The sequence below is a fragment of the Muntiacus reevesi genome, chromosome 3, assembly GCF_963930625.1.
Source record: "Muntiacus reevesi chromosome 3, mMunRee1.1, whole genome shotgun sequence".
Taxonomy (NCBI): Eukaryota; Metazoa; Chordata; class Mammalia; order Artiodactyla; family Cervidae; genus Muntiacus; species Muntiacus reevesi.
In genome coordinates this window covers 118,823,233-118,848,603 of record NC_089251.1, presented here as the reverse complement: position 1 = coordinate 118,848,603, position 25,371 = coordinate 118,823,233, and the positions used below count along the sequence as shown (strand labels likewise).

Sequence of the window (25,371 nt, the reverse complement as noted above, 5' to 3'; positions counted from 1 at the left end):
CAAAATAAAGTCTCTCACTGTTTCCATTGTTGCCCCCAAAAATAAAGTCTCTCACTGTTTCCATTGTTTCCCTATCTATTTGCCATTAAGTGGTGGGACCAGATGCCATGATCTTCGTTTTTTGGAATGTGGAGTTTTAAGCCAGCATTTTTTACTCTCCTTCATTTTCAGCTTTCATTATTATCATTCTCAAAGTGTTCCGTTAGACACAAGAAATAAAACTTGCCTTAAATTCTTTTAAATGTAGATGTAAAGTATTTGGATTAGTGTGAGAATAAATAACATGAAATCTAGGAACCCAGATTAACTCTCAAAGGCTTGGTAAGTGCAAGGCTATGGAGTATTTATTTTTCTTTATGCAGTAGGCTCTTTAAAACTTAACAATAAAATGGAATTTTTTTAAAGTATTATTATATGCAATGCAACTTTTCAGCAGCATCTGTTTTGTATTTTTCTATTTTCTCAGAAAAAGAGGGAGACATAGAATTGAAATTCTGAGTAACAGAGCCTCAAAGAGGCAAACCAAGAGGAATAAATATATAAATAAATTTTTAATAACTAAATGTCTAAATTCTTTTGTTTTAGTCTACACTTTTATTAATAGACTTATTTCTCTAATAACTGTCTGTAGCTACTAACCATTGAGAAATATACCAGATTTAGTCAACTTCTAAAACATGACAGGGAGACAAAGATGATATCTCAAACAAGTAGCATGGTGGTGGAATCTGCAACTGGAACCCAAAGCCCAAGGGCTTCTGCAGTGCTGAACTGATAACTTTTGAGGCTGGAAATAGTTGTAGCTATAAAACACTGTGTAACTCACAAGTGATGAAACTGTCCTGCCCCACGTCCCAACCCCCTGAGGTAGTCCTGTGGGCTTGGGTCTGTCACATTGCCTCTTCTGCCTGAGTTTACTCCTCTGTAAAGTGAAATAATAATAAAGAGACTAACTGGCCAGCAAGGCCCACCTCAGCTTCATATATGAGCTGTTTTCTCCCAGAACCAGCATTACCAAATTAGTACTCTAGGATTCTGGCCATGGGAACTGAATGATGGGCACAGACCTTTAGCTAGAAAGCATCCCTGACTTCAACATTCAGACACTGCTGAATGATGGCAGACCTACACATGCACATGGACATGCCTGATCTTTATGGATACAATCAGCAGTTGAATCAGATACTACATTTTTCTGAAATATCTAAGTCAACATTTTGAGCTGTCTCTAACCCTACAACTTTAGGAACTCAGGCATCAGTTTTACATTGAAGGCAAAAGGAGAAGGGGCAGCAGAGGATGAGATGGTTAGTTAGCATCACTGATTCAATGGACATGATTTTGAGCAAACTCTGGGAGATAGTGGAAGACAGAGGAGCCTGGCATGCTACAGTCCGTGAAGTCACAAAGTCAAACAAGATCTAGTGGTGGAAAAACAGCAACAAAAACAACAATCAATTTTATAAGCTTCCCTTCTTTGGGCCATTGAGCTAGTTTTTTTTTGTTTTTTTTTTTTTGCCCGTCCTTGCTCCTTTTTGCGCCATTTTTGGTCAAAAACATTTCAAGTTGAGTTTTGTGGCAGTTATCTGACCTACAGAATTGAGCATAAAGTTTTCCTTGAGACCTAATATTACTGCCTTTAATCACTGCCTCTTTATAAAAGTAAATCTTCAGTGCTTTTATTTAATTTGTATTTTTAGATGTGCACATCAATTTTCTCATCTGTAAGATGAGGATAGTATTAGTTCTTATTTGATAAATTTGCTCTAAGGATAAAGTAAATCAATAGGGACCAGTTCTAAGGATCATTCCTGGTGCACAATAAAGACTTGACAGATGTCCAACTTCATTATACTACTCACATTGCTGCTCTGTTACTCGGGAAGTATGTAAAACACGGTTTCAATTTTATTTGGAATGACTGGGAAATGTTAGTAAAAGAAATACAGGATATATCCCAAATAGGAATCATCTTTGTAACTAAGTCTAGACCACGGTCCCCCAAACTAAAGTCCACAGGGCAAATTCAATCCATGAACTGTTTCATAAATACATTTTTAGTGGAACAGAGCCAGAGCCACATCTTACCATTTACGAATTGTCTATGGATGCCTTCACAACAAAATAGTAGAGCTGAGTCATCACAAAAGGGATTGTGGTCCATAGCACCTTAAGTATTTTCCTCTATAGCCCTTTACAGAAAAAACTCCTAACTCCTTATCAAGGCATTTGACATTTTTCTTGATGTACTAGACAGACTCCTGAAAAGTGACATTTGAATGGTATTTTTGCAAAACACTATTTGCAACACATTGTTGTTAAAAGACACATTTATGCTATTTTTCTACTTTCTCCCAGGGAAAGAAACAGTCTGCACTGAGTCTTTGAAAAGAGGCAGAAAAAGAGGTAAAAAATAAATGATTAATGCATTTTTAATTAAAGTAATGCAAATTTCTATTTTATAATTCCTGTTTTTAGCGATCAATCAATTTTCTTAATCGACTTATAGAGCCAGTAACAAACACTAGGATAGTCCTAGGTCCTGGTCAGTTTCAACAACATGACAGGCACCCACTTCATTGACTAGTCAGTTTGATTTGTGAGAGACCCCCAGGCCTCCTGAGCAGGTCTCCCTTCACCACAGTATAACTTTTAAGGAGGGAAATATGAAGAAATATATCTAAAGAGTATGACTCACGTAATATTTAGCTCATTCTTCTCTTGCCTACATAGAGAGCCATAGGCTAGCCACCAAAGGGGACTCTGAGTGGTAACGGGACCTGTTACCAAAGAAATTCCTAAAATTTCTTTGATTGTATAACTTTGGCCTGTCACTCTTTTTTTCTTTTTTTTTTGGGGGGGGGGCCTCAATATCCTCCTCTGTAAATTGGTGGGTGGCAGGTGAATTTGAATGGCCTCCTACTCCCACCCAACTCTAATAGAACTAACTCTGGAAGGACTGTCCACAGCCTACCCTCCCCTTCCAGAGAGAAGCCCCAATATCAGTCTTTAATGGATCCCCTTCAATGCTGGCCAGAAGGGCAAGAGAAGGTGTTCCCACTACTGACATTCTAAGATTTTCAGCATCTGCTTCAGAGGAATCAGACCTCAGCACCCTCACCCAAGGGTGTACAGAGGCCCTCTCCCTGAGCAATTTGTGGTTTCTTCTAGAGCAAGTTACCTTCTAGCCACAGAGAAAGCTCCCATGAAAGAGAAGTGAAGCAAAGCAGAAAGCAAGGGGGGAAGACAGAACTGACCCGCTGGGGGCCCATTGCAATCCTGCTTTGTTGCCCCAGTTGAGCCCTCGAACAGAGAGAAAAAATGAAAAATTGAGGCTTTTTCTCCATCTGTATAACTTCAAAGCGATGATATGACTATAAAGCTTCCTTCAAAACAGCAGGAGTAAAATGATCATGCAAAAGGTAGCTAGGGTCAGCAAGCTTGGGAATTCAGATCCTTCCTCAAGAGGTGTGTATGTAGGATTTCAGAGGATTGGGATATAAAGTGACATTCCTTTATGGACCTAATCTGTCATAAAAGAAAGACCTAGAAATGTACCTAATTCATGGGAGAAATCCTCCCATTATATTTTAAGTTATAAAGAAGGATCTCAAGATGGGGGAGGAGAGATCATTTTAGAGCAAGATGGAATGAAAAAACACATGCTTCCTTGCAGGTCCAAGAGCTCTCAGAGAAACAAATGTGGATTTTCAAAGTGATCAGCTTCCTGTGACTTGTGGTACAGCGACGGGGACTTTATACAAGGAGAAAATGAAAAAAGGTGGGCTTCACAATATTCTACAATTTTCAGTTAGAAAACTCCCATGTGAATAATATATTGTACAGATTGTAGACCCTTGTTGCGGGGAGGAACATGTTTCTAAGACATTCTAAGACCATCCCCAGGTCTCGTGGTTCACCAGGAAGACTGAAAGGACTCAGCATATTGTTGAACTCGTGGCTGTTATTTATTCTATTGAAAAGGCAAAAAAAAAAAAAAAAAAAACAAATCAGCAAGGGGAAAAAGCACATGGTAGAGGTATCAGTTTCCAAAGTCCTCTCCCAGAGGGGTCCCCACGACGCACTTAATTCTCCAGCAACGATATGGAATGTTGTCTGCCAGGGAAGCTGCCCTGAGCCTAAGAGTCCGAAATGGCAACCCACTCCAGTATTCTTGCCTGGAAAATCCCATGGATGGAGGAGCCTGATAGGCTACAGTCCATGGGGTCGCAAAGAGTTGGACATGACTGAGCAACTTCACTTACTTACTTAGTTACATAAGTACCCTCTGCCTAGTACATGCCAAAATTCCAAACTCTTGGAAGGAAAGCAGGCATTCCACACACACTGTATCCTTTATACCAACAGTTCTTAAGTCCTGGGAATAGTGAGACCCACTTCCCAAGTCCATGTTCCCAGATGCCAGCCACGGGCCATCTGGCAAACAGACATTCTGAAGAAAGCACGCTCAATTCTTCTCTGTTGGCTCTTTTCTACACAGCATCCCAGAGAGGCTGGAGGAAAGATGGCATTTCCACACTTTTTAAATTAATGAGCACTAGCTGACCAGGCCATCTCCTTTCCTGCCATGGGAAGGCCCCCAGGTTCCCATCTACACCCAATACAAGGGCAAGTGCTTCAATAACAGGATGGAAGATGTACACATTTGAGAAACCCAACAGCATCCTTCACAGTCGATTCCCTGTAATGTCTGTCTGGCCTTTTGCTCACTGAAAAAGAGCACAGCCTTTAGGCTCAGAAGACCTGGATTCGAGTTTCAGCTGTACCAAAATTGTCTATTTTGTATGGGCCAACAAGTATCTCTCATCCTGAACTTAGTCTTCACCCAAATGGGAATAATAATAAAATTTGCCTCACCATATCATGAGAAAAAAATGACATAACAGATGTAAAAGTTTACAAATTATAATTGTTATAGTACAAATGTTCATCTTGCTCATCTATCATAACTGAGTCCCTCCTCCCAAAATATAGTTCATTTGGTACCAACAAGTATTGGGTTGGGCAAAAAGTTTGTTCAATTTTTCCATATCTTACAGAAAACTCCATATGAACTTTTTGGCCAACCCAATATAAATGGGTTTTTTGCTTTTGTGTGTATGTCAGTGGCTCAGTCACGTCCAACTCTTTGCCACCCCAAGGACTGTAGCCTGCCAGGTTCCTCTGTCTGTAGGATTCATCAGGCAACAATATTGGAGTGGGTAACCATTCCCTTCTCCACAGAATCTTCCTGATCCCAGGATCAAACCCGGCTCTCCCTCATTGCAGATTCTTTACCATCTGAGCCACCAGTCCATATATAAATGTTTGCCTAATGACTATATCAGCTCAGTTCAGTCGCTCAGTTGCGCCCAACTCTTTGCAACCCCATGGACTGCAGCATGCCAGGCCTCCCTGTCCATCACCAACTCCCAGAGTTTACTCAGACTCATATCCATTGAGTCGGTGACGCCATCCAACCATCTCATCCTCTGTTGTCCCCTTCTCCTCCTGCCTTCAATCTTTCCCAGCAGCAGGGTCTTTTCAAATGAGTCAGTTCTTTGCATCAGGTAGCCATAGCACATATATAACTTATCTTTTCCCACTTTATAGCATTTCCTAATTTCTTTTAACATAAAATAGCTTGAATTCAAAATATGAGAAATAGTTGCTTGCCATTAGCTGAAATGATCAACTTTTGTACAAGACAAGGCAGATGTAGCTGTGGTGACCCCGTGTAACCTCACTTGCCCCCTCAGAAACTCAGCCTGGTTCTATCTCAGGTCTCAGAGAAGGGAAGAGAAAGAATCTTCCCTACTCATCTTTTGATTCATTCTTTTTTTTTCTTTTGAATATAAGGAAGTATTTTTTAAGTAAATGTGGGTAGTAACTGGGGGCTTCCCAGGTGGCACTGGTGGTAAAGAACCCGCCTGCCAATGCAGGAGACATAAGAGATGAGGGTTCAATCCCTGAGTCAGAAAGATCCCCTGGAGGAGGGAATGGCAACCCACTCCAATATTCTTGCCTGGAGAATCCCATGGACAGAGGATCCTGGCAGGCTACAGTCCATGGGGTGACAAAGAGTTGGACATGACTGAAGTGAGTTAGAACGCACTCCAGGTAGTAATTACTGCACTTCTCATTGCATGAAGGTCAAAGTATGCACACTGGACAGGAAGTTACCTCCTACCCTTGCCTTTCAGACTGCTCTGGGTCCCCAAGAGGGGACCCTGCTCTCCTGTTGACGGTTCTGAAGCCAAAACAGGTGGCCCAGATTCATGCAGTGGGAGGTCAAGTCTTGGGGTTTTCACAGTCTGGTGCATGCCCTGGCAAGAAAGGGAGCTCACCTTGTCTTGGTCTCACAGGCTCCTCAGAAAAGTGTATAAAGGATAAGGATGGACTGTGGCTCACCCTCAAGGAGTTTGAAAAACAAGGAGGCCGTGAAGCCTCCAGGAACTGGAAGAAGAGTGTGCGCTGTCATGGATGGACCCTGGAAATCTTGATTCAGGTATTCTAGCATCAAAGCACTGCAACCAAGGGTTTTGTGCCGTGGGTCACCGGCTTCAAGCTTTAGCAGGACGCTTCCAGAAAATCACCATGCCTAGGTCACAATGCATATATTATCCCTAATAGTTCATGTGGGTGCTATCTTCGCTGGCTTTCATTGCAATTCAATCCTCTAAGTGTGTAAACTCTTACACTTAAATTTTTTAATTTTTTATTCAATTTTTAAAAGTTCCTTTCCACTTGCATTTATTACAAAATATTAGCTATAGTCCCCCTATCGTGCTTGAGCCTGTCTTATACCCACTAGTCGTATCTCCCACTTCCCTACTTCTATGTTATTCCTCTCCCCACTTCACTGTTAACCACTGGTTTGTTCTCTATACCTGTGAGTCTGCATTTTTTATGTTATATTCACTAGTTTGTTATATATATATTTTTAGATTCCACATATAACTGATACCACGCTTACATTTGTCTTTCTCTAACATTCGCTTACTTAGCATAATGCCCTTCAAGTCCATCTATGTTGCTGCAAATGACAAAATTTTGTCCTTTTCTATGGCTGAGTAGTATTCAAACTCTTACAATTTTGGAGGTAGAACAGTAAAAATTGTGACCTTGGCGCTGCCACTAATAATTGCCATTGTGTAATTTGGTCACAGGAAAGTAAATTAAATTTAATAAATTTAATTTGGTGGGGGAAGATCTTAGACTTTGTCAGGGGAATGTTTAAAACAACAATAATAGAACTATGTATCTGAAAATAATGCATCAGAGTGAGTGTTTTCTGGATAGACTTATGAAGTTCATTCTTGAGAAAGAATATCTTAAAATGCATTTTAAACTATCTCTTTGATCCTCTTAACAGCCCCTGATGTGAACAAAACAGGCCAGATCTCTGTCACAGATGAACCACATGCCCCAGATGGTCCTTACTTGTGCCACTCTAATGATGAGAAGATAGTTATCGAATACATCTAACATAAAGTGTGGCCCGAACCCAAACCTCCCATGATTGCCCCATGATTAAATAAAAGGCTCAGTCTTTTTTCTTGGGCCTCAAGGCCTCCACAATCAGCCCTGTTCATGTAGAATCTTACCGATTCTGTGCCAGCTTTTCCCACTTGTCTCCCCAAAGAGAGTGTGTGTCCAAGGCCACTGATAAGGTCTGCCACCTGTCAATCACTCACTAGGTATGTACCAACATAATAGCTATAGTACTCGAGGTATAAATACACAAGCTAGAGGGATACTGGGGGATGGAAAGGAAGTGGCAGGTGTAGAAGTGGTTGTAAAGGAAATTCTGGCAAGACTTTATAAGGAGAGCAAGCGTGAGGATACAGTTTTTAAAGCTGACTTTAAATCTGAGGCTGGGTAACAGAGAGCAGTGCATTACAGACTTGGAGAGGGAGTTTATTTCCCATGAAGCTCCCTCGAACTTGTGTTGGCAGTGGGACATGAATGAAAGGCAGTTGGAATTATTGAGCTCACAAAGTAGAAACAAGGACCCATCACAGCATGAATTTCACTTTTCTTTCAGAAAGGAGACATACCAAACCCATCAAGAAAAAGGAAAAAGGTAGCTATTATCTTCTGTCTCACCTACCATATTGTTGATTTTCCATCTCTCTGGCTTTATTTCATAGTTTTTAAATTAACCAATTATGATGAAGCTTGACTTTATAGTACGGTGTTTTTGCTACTTCCAAACATTTATGTGTGTGAAGCTGGGACTTCTTTGAGTTTTAAAATATTTGAGATAGAGGGTGGAGATAATCCTTAAAAATAGATAACGAGGCAGAACTGACCTTGTACATTTGCTTTAGAAAAATAGATGAGTAAGTCCCTACATGTGAACGTTAAAGTTGCAAGCTTTTGAAGATGCGAACATGCATTCGCATGTTCAATCACATAAGTTTATTCACATGTCTGGCGTGTGTGGTCATGTATGTGAATCCTCCACAGCTAATGGGGCTTTTGTGTACTTTACTGTACAGTGCAGTATAGAGGATAGTAGTACAGTATCTTTATTTCAAGTCCAGGATGTCTGGAAGCAATTGTAAAAGCAGCAGTGATGTAGCTGGTATGGCTAAGAAACTCCAGGATTTGGAGGCCCAGAGGAAGGAGGAAGAGAGACAAAAGGAAGTAACTGCAGAACTGAAGAGATGCATGAGACGGGAAATGGTAAGGGGATTTTCTTTATCTGAAGAGGCACCCTTAGTTTCTGAGGCACAGGACTTGGGCGTAGAACGGTACAAGAAGATTGTAGCAGCCGTTCAGAATGCAGTCCAATGCTACCGTGTCATCCATGATGAGAAAAAAACAGCCACTATCCAGACATCACTGCGTCATTTTTTAAAGAGAGTAGACAGAATTGAATCCAGCAAAGAGCCAGAACCTGTGTCATCAACGTCAGGCGTGAGTGAAATTGCAGCTTGCCCTCCCTCTCCTGTTGCCGACGATCCTTCAGCTCTACCGACTTCCACCTCCAGTCCCTCCTCCAGTCAGTAACCCTTCTTGCCTGTTCAGTCTCTGCTAGCTGTTGTACTGTACTACTGCACCTCTCAAGGTACTCTAACTGTACATTAAAAATGTTTTCTTTACTTTTTGTGTTTGTTTGCCTTTTCTGTATTATTTGTGTGAAAAGTGTTACAAGTTTATTACAGCACAGTACCATAGAGTTGATTGTGTTAGCTGGGTACCTAGGCTAACTTTGTTGGACTAACCAACAAACTGGACTTTCAACACGCTCTCGGAGTGGAGCTCATTAGGAGGTAGGTGAGTTTCTGTACTGTCTTTCTTTAAAAAGTTTTTATTGGAGTACAGTTGACTTAAATGTTGTATTAGTTTCAGGTATAGAGCAAAGTGGGTTGTTACATATATACATATATCCACTCTTTTTTTTAGATTCTTTTCCCATATAGGCCACTGCAGTGGGCATACTGTTTTAAAATTAGCCATAAAAGATGGAGCTAGAGGTGGAAAAGTATGATTTTGGAAGGCACAAAAAAAGTGTGTTTAATGATGGTTGCTTTTGCAACACTGATTGTATTTTCACTGGTTTTTCTGGGTGCTGGCTTTAATGAAATAAGGATTGAGCAAAATGGAAACATCTCATGGTCACTCTAACTGACCTAGTATAGACCTGGTGTAGAAATCCCCTTCAGAACGAATATATAGTCATATGTCACCTAGCAAAGCAAAAACCAAACCAAACCTCTCCTTCACATGCACACAGCCACTCACACTGAGTCCTTCCTCAAGGGGTCTGTCTTCAAGGTAAATTTTACTTCCTTCATGGAGATGACACATTAAAGAATACACTGATTGGGAAGCAGGAGTGCCCTGTAGAAGAGGCTGTTACTTGGAAAATATTTTCCTTTGCAGAGAGGCCCTTCAACGTCATCAGAGGGGCTGTGCAGACCTTAATGCCACCAATGAAGGCAAATTCTCTCCTCCAAAGTAGCATGTGACATTCATGGACTAGTGCTGTCTGTGTTGTGTGGATTCTGGGGAAGGCGTCAGATAGTTGATGTCTTCCTCTCCAAGACAGTGTGTGAGAGAGAAGCTATGAGGTGAAAAAAAGGAAATAGAAAAGCTTCCATTTTCCTAACTTCCAGCAGAGGTAACCTTGACCACCTCTGCCAAACTAGGAAGTCATGATCTTCACAAAGCTGGTTTCTGGGGATACCTGCTTCACTGACTATATGCTAAAGATTCAGTAACTAGGATTTGCATCCACTGTGTTTTCTGGAGAAAGAGATGCTATTTGCACTGTTCTTTAAGACCAAATGCTTCCACTGATCAACGTGTGTTCCAATTCACCTCAGCTCATTGGGCTCAAGGATAATATTCTGACTGTTATGATTTGGAAATATCAGGCCATTTTGCTTTGGCTCATAATACTATGTTATAAGTAGAGGCTCTGCATTCTTGTAGCAACAGGCCTCATAGAAGCACTGAGAATGAGATGGAGTATTTAAAAATTCAGATCAGCAGGACTGGTAACTGGTTGGATGTCTGGGATGGGGTAAGGGAAGGAATCCATGTTCACTTCCAGTCCCCTGGGTAAATGGTAGGGCTCTTAATGAGAGGAGGGGGCACCAGAAGAGGAGCACATTCAAGACAGAAAGACAAGGACTGTGGTCTGGGGCACAATGGGTTTCAGACATGATGAAAGACATATAATTTTATGATTTTTTTAAAAAGTAACGTTTGGTTGCTCGGGTACTCAAAAGAAGACCAGGAGACCAGATACACAGGTTTTTTTTTTTGAAGTTTGCTTATGGCCATTTGTTTGTTTGTTTGTTTGTTTGTTTTCTTCTTAGGATTTTCTTTTCACTTATTTTTATTAGTTGGAGGCTAATAACTTTACAATATTGTAGTGGTTTTTGCCATACATTGACATGAATCAGACATGGATTTACATGTGTTCCCCATCCTGAACCCCCCTCCCGCCTCCCTCCCCATCCCATCCCTCTGGGTCATCCCAGTGGACCAGCCCTGAGCACTTGTCTCATGCAGCCAACCTGGACTGGTGATCTGTTTCAACTTGATAATATATATATTTCAATGCTATTCTCTCAGATCATCCCACCCTCGCCTTCTCCCATAGAGTCCAAAAGTCTGTTCTGTATATCTGTGTCTCTTTTTCTGTCTTGCATATAGGGTTATCATTACCATCTTTCTAAATTCCATATATATGTGTTAGTATACTGTACTGGTGTTTACTTTTCTGTCTTACTTCACTCTGTTTAATGGGCTCCAGTTTCATCCATCTCATTAGAACTGATTCAAACGTATTCTTTTTAATGGCTGAGTAATATTCCATTGCGTATATGTACCATAGCTTCCTTATCCATTCATCTGCTGATGGGCATCTAGGTTGCGTCCATGTCTTGGCTATTATAAACAGTGCTGCGATGAACATTGGGGTACACATGAGAGACACAGGTCTTAAAGCCTAGGGATGAATGTGGTAGGTCATGGGAGTGGTTGTGGTCATCTAGGAGAGGAAAATGGGCAGGGGACAACAGGACACAGCCCTACAGAATTCCACCATTCCAGGTTTGGAAGCTGAAAAGAAAGAAGAAACATGTTAGAAAAATCAAAGAGAATGGAGTGTCATGGAACAAAGCATAAAGACTGTTTCTAAAAGGAAGAGGTGAATGGTCCTCCCCACCATCTCCCCACTTCCTCAACACCCACCAGAGTCCCAGTTACCCATCACAGGTGGGCTGGTCCCCAAATCTGCAATTGTTTTGTACCTAAACTGTCATGCAAGTACTGTCATGTGAATTTCTTCTTCCAGCCCATGGTGTAGAAAGGGTAGCTTCATCTAGATAAAGAGCTGCTATCCATTAGATGAACTGTTTCCCACCACATGGTTATCTTTCCACTCAGGTGGGCCAGGAGAGGGAACAGGTGCCCATTCTCTGAGCATTTCTGCAGAACAGACACATGACCCTCATACATAGAAATCGTAGTATATAGAGATTCACATGTTATTGCCACATAGATTATCACCAAAAATAAAAAGGAAGAAATTTAATTCTCCTTGCCCACCAATGGGGTCCTTCCTTGACCATTCTTATTTTGGTCTATAAATTCTATAGGCTTTTTTTTCTTAAGATTTTTTTTATGTGGACCATTTTTAAAGTCTTTATTGAGTTTGTTACAATATTGCTTCTGTTTTATGTTTTGGTTTTTTGACCGTGAGGCATATGGGATATTAGTTCCCCAACCAGGGATTGAACCTGCACCCCCTGCATTGAAAGGGGAAGTCTTAACCACTAAGGTGCCAGGGAAGTCCCCATAAATTCTGCAGTTTTAACATGTGCTACTTGTTACGCCACAAAACTTAGATACAAACACTGTCAATTTTTTTCTTTATTTTTAAATAAATTTATTTATTTATTTATTTATTTATTTTTAATTTTTAAATAAATTTATTTTTAATTGAAGGATAACGCTTTACCATATTGTGTTAGTTTCTGCCATACGTCAGTATGAATCAGCCATAGGCATTCACATGTCCCCTCCCTCTTGACTCTCCCTCTCACCTCCCACTCCATCCCACCCCTCTAGTATGTCACTGGATGAAATAAAATCTGGCTAAAAGCCCCCAGACCACCTGACCTGCCTCTTGAGAAACCTGTATGCAGGTCAGGAAGCAACAGTTAGAACTGGACATGGAAAAACAGACTAGTTCCAAATAAGAAAAGGAGTACATCAAGGCTGTATATTGTCACCCTGCTTATTTAACTTCTATGCAGAGTACATCATGAGAAATGCCAGGCTGGATGAACACAAGCTGGAATCAAGATTGCCAAGAGAAATATCAATAGCCTCAGATATGCAAATGACACCACCCTTATGGTAGAAAGTAAAGAAAAACTAAAGAGCCTCTGATAGTGAAAGAGGAGAGTGAAAAATTTGGCTTAAAGCTCAACATTCAGAAAACTAAGATCATGGCATCTGGTTCCATCACTTCATGGCTAATAGGTGGGGAAACAGTGGAAACTGGCTGACTACTTTTCTGGGCTCCAAAATCACTGCAGATGGTGACTACAGCCATGAAATCAAAAGATGTTTACTCCTTGGAAGGAAAGTTATGACCAACCTAGACAGCATATTAAAAAACAGAGACATTACTTTGTCAACAAAGGTCCATCTAGTCAAGGCTATGGTTTTTCCAGTGGTCATGTATGGATGTGAGAGTTGGACTATAAAAAAAGCTGAGTGCCAAAGAATTGATGCTTTTGAACTGTGGTGGTGGGGAAGACTCTTGAGAGTCCCTTCGACTGCAAGGAGGTTCAACCAGTCCAACCTAAAGGAGATCAGTCCTGGGTGTTCATTGGAAAGACTGATGTTGAAGCTGAAACTCCAATACTTTGGACACCTGATGTGAAGAGCTGACTCATTGGAAAAGACCCTGATGATGGGAAAGATTGAAGGTGGGAGAGGAAGGGGACAACAGAGGATGAAATGGTTGGATGGCATCACTGACACAATAGACATGATTTGGGAGGACTCCAGGAGTTGGTGATGGACAGGGAGGCCTGGTGTGCTGCGGTTCATGGGGTTGCAAAGAGTCGGACATGACTGAGCAACTGAACTGAACTGAAAGGCCCCACATATTGAGACTGGTGAAAAATCCTGCACTAACTGACTTTGTGGGCCCTTTCATCTTCCTTACACAGGACAAAGCACCAGGTCTTCCATGGGCTCAGAAAATTAGGGTAAGACCTTGGCCTTCAACTCCAGTGGTTGCCATTACCACAGTTCCCAGCCATGGAGAGATGGCACCTCCACACCTAGATGCCAAGTTAAGTCATGGGATAGCTTTCCCTAAGCTTCAGATCCAGAGTGGTCTGTCTGCCCTGGCATTCACTTGATTATCTGTGCCCATCGTCTTTCCAACCAGAGGCACTGTTGCAGGCTCAGGGGCTCTCCAACACAAAATCCATAGCCCAGGAATGCCTCCCCAGGTCCTTCAATTCACAGAGAACTTACGACAAGGAAAATGAGATGCAGTGATCTCTCAGATGTTTATTCTATCATGTAAAGTCTCAGTAGGGACTTTCCTGGTGGTCCAATGGTTATGACACTGCTACCAGCGCAGGCAGGGCAGGTTCAGTTCCTGGTCAGAGAAGATTCCCACATGTCATGCAACATGGCCAAAGGACCATAAAAAAAAAAAAATTCTCAGTAAATCACTCTTCAATGAGTCAATGTAAATGATGCAGTATAGACAACTAGATGAGACACTGTATTCCTGAGACAGATTTTGCCTTCAGAATAATGAATTTCTCAGATTATCTTTAATTTATCCTTTTCTGTGGTTGTTGAAAGCCTTCGTGTGTCAGAATCTCTGTCTCTATAAAGAAAACTTTGAAAGTTTAACACATAACCACTTCCTCCTGAACTTCACTGCAGAGCAGAAAGTCTTCTCTTGAACTCTAGTAAACCAATTTGAGAATGGTTTACAAGTATCACCTAGGTACAAGTAAAGGTTGTGAGTCTACAGTGCCAAACACAGGGTTGACTTTCCAGAGTCTTGCTAATCCCAATGATGTCTACATCATCTCCCCTTCTAGCCAGAAGACTCAAAAAAATGTGAGGTGTGCAGTGAAAAGAACAAGCTGTTATCCTGTGATACGTGTCCAAGGTTCTTTCATGGGAACTGCCACATTCCACCTAAAGTTGCTACCAAGTGAGTGAGACCTGGCTCCCTCCTGCCCTTCCTTCTTAGGTTTCTCCCATCATGCACACTCAGACTGCAAAGTTGAGTGTTGTATGTGTCTTGATTCAGAAGCAGAGTTCTTACGTATCAGGATTCAGAAATAAGATACGTAGCTGTTTAACAGTGCTAGTAGCAGTAGATTAATGATAAGAAAACTCTTCAAGTGGTGATTAGATACAATAGAGAAAGGAATAACCCTCACTTCCCTCACTTGATTCCCGGAACCATGCATTTTGATGGGGTGATGACGCCGTATATTAGTTGCTGGTTTAAAACATATACCACCTGCTATGGAAACATCAATCTGAGGCTGAATTTTGCGATAAAGAACTGATGATCTGAGCCACAGTCAGCTCCAGCTCTTGCTTTTGCTGATGATATAATAGAAGCTTCTCCATCTTTGGCTGCAAAGAACATAATCTGATTTCAGTATTGACCACCTGGTGATGTCCATGTGCAGTCGTCTCCTGGGTTGTTGGAAAAGGATGTTTGCTATGACCAGCATGTTCTCTTGACAAGACTGTTAGGCTTTGCTGTGCTTCATTTTGTACTCCAACACCAAACTTGCCTGTTATTCTAGGTATCTCTTGACTTCCTAATTTTGCATTCCAATCCACTATGATGAAAAGGACACCCCTTTTTGGTATTCATTCTAGATGTTGTAGGTCTTCATAGAACTGATCAGCTTCAGATTCTTTGGCATCAGTGGTTGGGGCATAGACTTGGATTACTATGATATTGAATAGATTGCTTTGGAAACAAACCAAGAACATTCTATTGTTTTTGAGATTGCACTGCATATTGTATTCTATACCCTTTGATTGACTGTGAGTCCCATTCCATTTCTTCTAAGGGAATTTTGCTCACAGTGGTAGATATAATGGTCATCTGAATAAATTTGGGCTTAAATAGAAGAAAGTAGGAAAACCACTAGACCACTCAGGTATGACCTAAATCAAACCCCTTACAAATATACGGTGGAGGTGACAAATTGATTCAGGGGATAAAATTCAGTATGCAAAGTGCCTGAAGAACTATGGACAAAGGTTTGTAACACTGTACAGGAGGCAGTGACCAAAATCATCCCAAAGAAAAAGAAATGCAAAAATCCAAAATGGTTGCTTGAGGAGGCCTTACAAACAGCTGGGGAAAGAAGAAAAGTGAAAGGCAAAGGAGAAAGGGAAAGATATTTCCAACTGAAAGCAGAGTTTTGGAGAATAGCAATGAGGGCTAAGAAGGTCTTCTTCAATGAACAATGTAAAGAAATAGAGGAAAACAATAGAATTGGAAAGACTAGAGATTTCTTCAAATAGATTGGAGATATTACGGGAACATTTCATGCAAGGATGGGCACAATAAAGGACAGGAATGGTAAGGACCTAACAGAAGAGGAGAGATTAAAAAGATGTGGCAGGAATACACAGAAGAACTATACAAAAAGATCTTAATGACCAAATAACCGCCATGGTGTGGTCACTCACCTTGAGCCAAACATCCTAGAGTGTGAAGTCAAGTGGGCCTTAGGAAGCATTAATATGAACAAAGCTAGTGGAGGTGATGGAATTCCAGTTGAGCTATTTCAAATCCTAAAAGATGATACTGTGAAACTGCTGCACTCAACATGGCCACAAATTTGGAAAACCCAGCAGTGGCCACAGGATTGGAAAATGTCAGTTTTCATTCCAGTGTCAAAGAATGTTCAAACTACTATACAATTGTGCTCATTTCACATGCTAGCAAGGTAATGCTCAAAATACTTCAAGCTAGGCTTCAGCAGTACATGAGTCGAGAACTTCCACATGTACAAGCTGGATTTACAAAAGGCAGAGGAAAAAGAAATGAAGTTGGCAACATTCACTGAATCATGGGGAAAGCAAGAGAGTTCCAGAAAAAAGCATTTACTTCTGCTTCATTGATGACACGAAAGCCTTTGACTGTGTGGATCACAAAAAAATCAATCAATAAATAAATAACTGGAAAATTCTTAAAGAGATGGGAATACCAGACCACCTTACCTGTCTCCTGAGAAACCTGCATGCAGGTCAAGAAGCAACAGTTAGAACTGGACATGGGAAAATGGACTGGTTTAAAATTGGGAAAGGATTCCTACAAGGTTGTATATTGTCACTGTTTTTATTTAACTTGCATGCAGAGTACATATGGAAAATGCCGGACTGGATAAAGCATGAACTAGAATCAAGATTGCTAGGAGAAATATCAACAACCTTAGTTATGCAGATGATACCACTCTAGTGGCAGAAATCAAAGAGGAACTAAAGAGCCTCTTGATGAGGGGGAAAGAAGAGAGTGGAAAAGGTGACTTAAAACCCAACATTCATAAAACTAAGATCATGGCATCTGGTTCCATCACTTCATGGCAAATGGATGGGGAAAAAGTGGAAACAGTGATAGATTTTATTTTCTTGGGATCCAAAATCACTGCAGATGGTGACTGCAGCCACGAAGTTAAAAGATGCTTGCTCCTTTGAAGAAAAGCTATGAAAAACCTAGACATCATATTAAAAAGCAGAGATATTACTTTGCTGACAAAGGTCCATATAGTCAAAATTAAGATTTTGCCTGTAATCATGTATGGATGTGAGAGTTGAACCATAAAGAAAACTGAGCATCAAAGAATTGATCCTTTTGAATCGTGGTGCTGGAGAAGACTCCTGAGAGTTCTTTGGACTGCAAGGAGATCAAACCAGTCAATCCTAAAGGAAATTAGTCCTGAATATTCATTGCAAGGACTGATGCTGAAGCTGAAGCTCCAATACTTTGGCCACCTGATGCAAACAGCCAATTCATTAGAAAAGATCCTGATACTGGGAAAGATTGAAGGCAGGAGGAGAAAGGGATGACAGAGGATGAGATGGTTGGATGGTATCACCAACTCAATGGACCTGAGTTTGAAAAAACTCCGGGAGATAGTGATGGACAGAGGAGCCTAGCATGCAGCAGTCCAGGGGTCGCAAAGAATTGGACACGACTAAGCGACTGAACAACAACAAAATGGGAATATCACAAAGCTGACAAAACGGGGGTTGTTCTGAGCCTTCAGAAGATGATCATCGCAGTTTTATCAAGTCAGCTGATCTTGAATCTCAGGGTTCAGGATAAGATCCCTGAATTCTGTGGGTGTGAGTCCACTACTGCATTTCCTTTGTGGTAAAGTGTATCTTTGGTCAGAGGTGATGACATGTGAGATAACATATAGAAGGAGAAGGCATTTTAGAAGTAGTAGAATTTCTGGGGCCAAGAGGGAGAATCTCTACCAGGATTATGTCCGTCCCTATGAGGATAGAGCATTTTTCCTCCAAAATGGGAGGAGTTTAACATAGCTCATCTGCTCCCATGAAGCTCCCAGAGATTGTGCCACCTCAGGAATTCAGCAAAGAAAGGCAATGCCAAAGAATGCTCAAACTACCGCACAAATGCACTCATCTCACACGCTAGTAAAGTACTGCTCAAAATTCTCCAAGCCAGGCTTCAACAATACATGAACCATGAACTTCCAGATGTTCAAGTTGGTTTTAGAAAAGGCAAAGGAAGCAGAGATCAAATTGCCAACATCTGCTGGATCACTGAAAAAGCAAGAGACTTCCAGAAAAATGTCTATTTCTGCTTTATTGACTATGCCAAAGCCTTTGACTGTATGGATCACAACAAACTGTGGAAAATTCTTAAAGAGATGGGAATACCAGACCACCTGACCTGCCTCTTGAGAAACTTGTATGCAGGTCAGGAAGCAACAGTTAGAACTGGACATGGAACCACAGACTGGTTCCAAATAGGAAAAGGAGTACGTCAAGGCTGTATATTGTCACCCTGCTTATTTAACTTACATGCAGAGTACATCATGTGAAATGCCAGGCTGGATGAAGCACAAGCTGGAATCAAGTTTCAGGAGAAATATCAATAGCCTCAGATATGCAGATGACACCACCCTTATGGCAGAAAATGAAGAAGAACTAAAGAGCCTCTTGATGAAAGTGAAAGACAAGAGTGAAAACATTGGCTTAAAGCTCAACATTCAGAAAACTATGATCATGGCATCCAGTACTGTCACTTCATGGCAAATAGATGAGGAAACAGTGGCAGACTTTATTTTCTTGGGCTCCAAAATCACTTCAGATGGTGACTGCAGCCATGAAATTAAAAGACACTTAGTCCTTGGAAGGAAAGTTATGACCAACCTAGATAGCATATTAAAAAGCAGAGACATTACTTTGCCAACAAAACCCCATCTAGTCAAGGCTGTGGTTTTTCCAGTAGTCATGTATGGATGTGAGAGTTGGACTATAAAGAAAGCTGAGCACCGAAGAATTGATGCTTTTGAACTGTGGTGTTGGAGCAGACTCTTGAGAGTCCCTTGGACTACAAGGAGATCCAACCTGTACATCCTAAAGGAAATCATCCCTGAATATTCATTGGAAGGACTGATGTTGAAGTGAAACTCCAATACTTTGGACACCTGATGTGAAGAACTGACTCATTGGAAAAGACCCTGATCATGGGAAAGATTGAAGGTGGGAGGAGAAGGGGACGACAAAGGATGAGATGGTTGGATGGCATCACCGACTCAATGGACATGAGTTTGAGTAAATTCTGGGAGTTTGTGATGGACAGGGAGGCCTGGCGTGCTGCAGTCTGTGGGGTCACAAAGAGTTGGACACAATGAGCGACTGAACTGAACTGAACTGACAGGAATTCAGCATAAACATCTGCAGCTGGGCATTCTGCAGAGGTAGAAGGATTCACTTTTCTGTGGAGCTCCTGTATAGTGCAGGCCACCCTTGCACCATGGGCGCTGTAACAGGCCCCCTTGAGCAACCTCTGGGGTGGCCCAGGAGAGATGCTAAATGACATCGCTAGGTTGGATCACTGTCTCTTCCTTGCAGATTATCAAGAGTGCCCCAGGACAGAGAACATGGTAAAGGAGAGAACAAATCTAGGGGCACATGAAAAACTTCTGGTCCTCTCTTGGTAGATTTCCTTTTCAAGAAGTTTCTGCAGTGCAGATTCTAGACACAGAGATAGCAATGACTGGAAAAAAAAATAATGCCTATCACTTATGCTCTGTGCTTATTCAGCAAAGCTGACAAGAAGGGGTGATTTCATGATTTTTATTGTGAGTTGATGGATCATCAAGGCCCAAGATTCCAATGCTTAACATACCAATTTCTAGTTCTTATTTCTAAAAGGCAGAGTTCATGACCAAACTCACAGTAGCTCAGACAGGAACCCTAAGTTTTGAAGAGAATAAGAGTCCTGACCCACTGTGGTACTTCACTGAGACTGTCAGTCTTCTACCACTATTGATGGGAGAGCTGTTTTTGGCAGTTGAGCCCAAATCGGGCTCCAGTGCAGAAGGGTGTCAGAGAGGAGCTGGGTACAGGTGGAAACTTCCAGTTACTCCCGAACAGAGGACTTTAGCAGCTATGGAGACAATGGTTGAGTCACAGAGAACCCAGCTTTACTGACCTTATATTTGACCTCTCAGGAACCCATGGAGTTGCATCTTCTGCCAGATAGAGGATCTTAAGAAATATTGCTCAGAAAGCCAGCCAATTTATCAAGAATCTGAGATCCTACAGAAGCGGATGGTGCCTAGAGAGCAGTTGGTGAGTTGAAATGTAAACCTAAGCCCCCTCCTTGCTGTTTACACAAGAGAAGGAGCACCATCTTCCAGGGAGCAGGAGGAAGAGTGCCCAAGGCAAACCGCTGTGCCTTGGTGTGTTCTGATCACATTACCTGACACCGAAATCCATAAGCCACAGAAAATTCCCATTCTGTGTTTGTTTAGGGGGGTCTGCAAGTTTGGGGTGTTGTGCATTGATCTGAGCATATGTAAAAGCTCATTCTTTCCAAGCTGCTCGTCACTTAAAAATCTTGTCTATCTTTGGCAGAAATGTGAATTTCTCCTCTTGAAGATCTATTGCTCTCCAAAAAGCTCCTTTTTTGTCTCAGAACCACATTATGTAAGTAACAGCAATAAAAACTGAAAACTGGTATTTGTCAAATTTGTGATATAAATCAATGGGCACACATTGCCAACCTCTTTGCCTTGTTGATGGATGTCTTAGTTAGCTCAGTCAGCCCTTAGAAGCTTAGGCTGTTACAACAAACTACCATAGACTGGGTGGCTGGAGGTTGAAAGGTCAAGATCAGGGTGCCAGCGTGGTCAGGCCATAGTGAGGACTTCCCTTCAGGTTGCACGCAACCATTTCTCATCTTGTCCTTGTATGGTGGAAAGGGAGAGAGAAGTCCCTGGGATCCCTTGTATAAAGGCACTAATCCTATTTGGAGGGCCCCATCCTCACAATTACTTAATTACCTCCAAGTGGTCCCACCTCCTAAGACCATCACAGTGGGCGTGAGGATTTCAGCATATGAATTTGGGGGGATACAAGCACTCGGTCCTTAACAGTGGGAATCGATAGAAGGGAAACTTGAAACCATGACTACCATTTGTCACTTTTGTCAACAGACTACAGTCACTTCTCGGGACATTGAGGAGCCCATGTGGTTAAACAAAATCAAGGACAAGCTGACGATGACCTTGTACTACACAGTGGGGGAGTTTGTGCGGGACATGCGTCTCATTTTCCAGAATCACAAGGTAGTTTACAGGGTAAGTGGTTCTCCCTGCTTCTATTCTTCTTCAGTTAAGTTATTTTGCCTTTCAACTTCCTGTATCAAGTAAATGTTATAATTTCCCTCAAGCTCACACAAGTAAAAATTCTGGCAGTATTCTACAAGCCCTGTGGGCAATGGTAGGGAACATAATAACAGATCAGAAGGGATCACTGGAAGCATTACCCTTGGACCTCAGAGTTTACTTCTACATAGCTCTTACTTCCACACAGTTCCTTCTTCAGTTTGCCCATAAAGAACACTGGCGCTGTGCGCAATCATGTCCAACTCTTTGTGACCCCATGGACTGCAGTCTGCCAGGCTCCTCTGTTCATGAGATTTTCCAGGCAAGACTAGTGTAGTGGGTTGCCATTTCCTACTCCAGGGCATCTTCCCGACCCAGGGATTAAACCCGCGACTCCTATGTCTCCTGCATCAGCTGATGGATTCTTTACCAAGGCACCACCTGGGAAGCCCAAGCAAAAGTGAACTGCAGACCCAGTACCTTCCACAGGAAATGGAAGTACTTTTTTTTATTTATTTATTTATTTATACTGGACCTGGCAGTACTGTGTGGGCCTCAGAAGTCCCTGCCATTGGCCTAGGCTTCTATCCTCACTCATCCCAGACTTGGAGACCATCCTGGAGAGTCTGGATGCTGAGGCATCGTAGGTCCATGTGCAGTTTGCCACTATGCACTTGCCCTCTGGCATCCAGGCCCTCAGAAATGTGTGTACAGGGGCCTCCCCCACACCTGGGCATCTCCCTATTTCCAGCATTTCTGGATGGAAAGCAGAACTCTCGTGTCCTTTTGCTCACACAGAAGTGGGGTCAGGCCTCTCATCAGCAAGAAGCAAATTGCTTTTTGATGTTTTTTCACATGGACCATTTTTAAAGCTTTTATTGAATTTGTTACAATATTGTTTCTGTTCTGTGTTTTGATTTTTTGGCCTCAAGGCATCTAGGATCTTAGTTCCCCAACCAGGGATCAAACCTACACACCCTGCCTTGGAAGGCAAATTCTTAACCGCTGGACCACCAGGAATGTCCCCAGAAGCACGTTTTAAAGGCAACTTGCACTTCTCTCCTCTAAAGGAAGAGAGCAGACCACTTTCTCAAATTTAAAAATCTTAGATCTCTTTACATTCGCATTTCCTACTGCTGTATCTAAAAGTTAATACAGATTATCTCAAGGAGTGGGAATGAATAATAAAGGAAGACACCATAAACTTACCTTAGATCTTACTGTATTTTCATACTGTCATGTGGAATATGTGCTATGTTCAAAATCAAATAGCTAGAATTTGTTTTAATTAATCAACAAATTTCTGGTGAATAATTAGATTGTAATACAGTGCCATTTTTGCTCCTATGTCTTCCAGATAAAAAGAAACAATCCAGCTATCAGGGAACATAAACTACTCTCAACTGGATCAATTCTCACTTGACATTTGGGGGTCTAAAATAAAGCTCTGGATTAACCGAAACATTGGGTGTCTAATGTTGTTTCTGTCTTTGCTCTTTCAGAAGAAAAATTTCATCAATCTAGGACTTCAACTAGAGACCCAATTTGAGGACAATTTCAAAGACATTTTTGGCATCCAGGAAATAAGTACAAACAGCACTTAGTTTGAGCCGTTCTTTTATAATGGAGCCCATTTCCAGTTGTCGCTTCAGAGCCTCCAGCAGCTACAGAAGACTGTGCCTGTGGCCTCACTGACCATCTGCCCGTTTCTGTGCAAATAACACCCTTCTTTTTCAAACTTGTTGTTGTTGACATTCCTGCTCATTTATTTTTCTAAATAAAATTTAAAATTTTCAGATTCTCTTACTGGGTAATAAGGGGTGATATTCACAAAAGAAAATGTCAGGTCTTTCTAGAAAGGATCATATTTTGTGCTTCCATTTACTTAAATCTTTATTAGGTTCTCAAGTAAACTTTTCTCTTCTTTTCTCCTCCCCACACAGGAACTGTTGCTATTGTTTAGTCACTGTGTCTGACTCTTTTGCAGCCCCATAGACTATAGACCACAAGGCTCCTTCTGTCCATGGGATTTCCCAGCAAGAATACTGGAGTAGGTTGCCATTTCCTCCTCCAGGGGATCTTCCTGACCCCGGGATCAGATATGCGTCTCCGGCATTGGCAGGCAGATTCTTTACCTCTGAGCCACCAGGGAAGCCCACACAGGACTGTCATTTCTTATTTTCAGTTCAGTTCAGTTCAGTTGCTCAGTTGTGTCCGACTCTTTGCGACTCCACGGACTGCAGCACGCCAGGCCTCCCTATCCATTGCCAGCTCCCGGAGTTTACTCAAACTCATGTCCATTGAGTCGGTGGTGATACCATCCAACCATCTCATACTCTGCCATCCCCTTCTTCTCCTGCCTTCAATCTTTCCCATAATCAGTCTCTTTTCCAATGAGTCAGTTCTTCACATCAGGTGGCCAAAGTATTGGAGTTTCAGCTTCAACATCAGTCCTTCCAATAAATATTCAGGACTGATCTCCTTTAGGATGGACTGTTTGGATCTCTTTGCAGTCCAAGGGACTCTCGAGTATTCTCCAACACCACAGTTGAAAGGCATCAATTCTTCGGTGCTCAGCTTTCTTTATGGTTCACTCTCACATCCATACATGACCACTGGAAAAACCATAGCCTTGACTAGATGGGGTTTTGTTGGCAAAGTAATGTCTCTACTTTTTAATATGCTGTCTAGGTTGGTCATAACTTTTCTTCCAAGGAGCATTCATCTTTTAATTTCAAGGCTGCAGTCACCATCTGCAGTGATTTTGGAACTTCCAAAACTAAAATCTGTCACTGTTTCCACTGTTTCCCCATCTATTTGTCATGAAGTGATGGGACCAGATGCCATGATCTTAGTTTTTCGAATGCTGAGCTTTAGGTGACTTTTTCACTCTTCTCTTTCACTTTCATCAAGAGGCTCTTTAGTTCTTCTTCACTTTCTGCCATAAGGGTGGTGTCATCTGCATATCTGAGGTTATTGATATTTCTCCTTGGCAGTCTTGATTCCAGCTTGTGCTACATTGATCATTTAGGAAGGCTTTCTCATCTCTCCTTGTTATTCTTTGGAACTCTGCATTCAGATGGATGTATCTTTCCTTGTCTCCTTTGCCTTTCACCTCTCTTATTTTCTCAGCTATTTATAAGGCCTTCTCAGACAGCCATTTTGCCTTTTTGAATTTCTTTTTTTGAGGGATGGTTCTGATCACAGCCTCGTGTACAATGTTGCAAACCTCCATTCATAGTCCTTCAGGCTATGAAGAACTTTTAATTGTTTATCTATCAGATCTAATCCCTTGAATCTATGTGTCACTTTCACTGTATAATCATAAGGGATTTGATTTAGACCATACCTGAATGGCCTAGTGGATTTCTCTACTTTCTTCAACTTAAGTCTGAATTTTGCAATAAAGAGTTCATAATCTGAACCACAGTCAGTTCCTGATCTTGTTTTTGCTGACTGTATAGAGCTTCTCCACCTTTGGCTGCAGAGAATGTAATCAATCTGATTTTGGTGTTGACCATCTGGTGATGTCCATGTGTAGAGTCATCTCTTGTGTTGTTGGAAGAGAGTGTTTGTCATGACCAGTGTGTTCTCTTGGCAAAACTCTGCAGCCTTTGCCCTGCTTCATTTTGTACTCCAAGGCCAAAATTGCCTGTTACTCCAGGTATCTCTTGACTTCCTGCTTTTGCATTTCAGTCCCCTATAATGAAAAGAACATCTTTTTTTGGTGTTAGTTCTAGAACATCTTGTAGGTCACCACAGAACATTCATTCAGCTTTAGCTTTTTCTTCATTATTGGTTGGGGCATGGACTTGGATTACTGTGATACTGAATGGTTTTCCTTGGAAATGACCAGAAATCATTCTGTCATTTTTGAGATTGCACCTAAGTATTGCATTTCAGACTCTTTTGTTGACTATGAAGGCTACTCCATTTCTTTCAAGGGATTCTTGCCCAC

The 25,371-nt window shown here is 41.6% G+C and overlaps 1 protein-coding gene across 2 annotated transcripts in view; it reads left to right on the top strand.

The window, feature by feature from the left end:
- The window catches only part of LOC136164846 (nuclear body protein SP140-like protein), a 95,164-nt gene extending 71,997 nt beyond the window's left edge, over window positions 1-23,167 (top strand). For both annotated transcript variants that reach the window (XM_065930372.1, XM_065930373.1), the window contains exons 14-23: window positions 2,359-2,406; window positions 3,677-3,781; window positions 6,366-6,508; window positions 8,048-8,086; window positions 8,545-8,691; window positions 14,607-14,722; window positions 20,256-20,376; window positions 20,662-20,733; window positions 21,243-21,386; window positions 22,916-23,167. In XM_065930372.1, the coding sequence (XP_065786444.1) occupies window positions 2,359-2,406; window positions 3,677-3,781; window positions 6,366-6,508; window positions 8,048-8,086; window positions 8,545-8,691; window positions 14,607-14,722; window positions 20,256-20,376; window positions 20,662-20,733; window positions 21,243-21,386; window positions 22,916-23,017 (1,037 nt within the window). In that variant the 3' untranslated portion in view covers window positions 23,018-23,167. The remainder of the gene's footprint in view (window positions 1-2,358; window positions 2,407-3,676; window positions 3,782-6,365; window positions 6,509-8,047; window positions 8,087-8,544; window positions 8,692-14,606; window positions 14,723-20,255; window positions 20,377-20,661; window positions 20,734-21,242; window positions 21,387-22,915) is intronic.
- The last annotated feature ends 2,204 nt before the right edge of the window (window positions 23,168-25,371 follow it).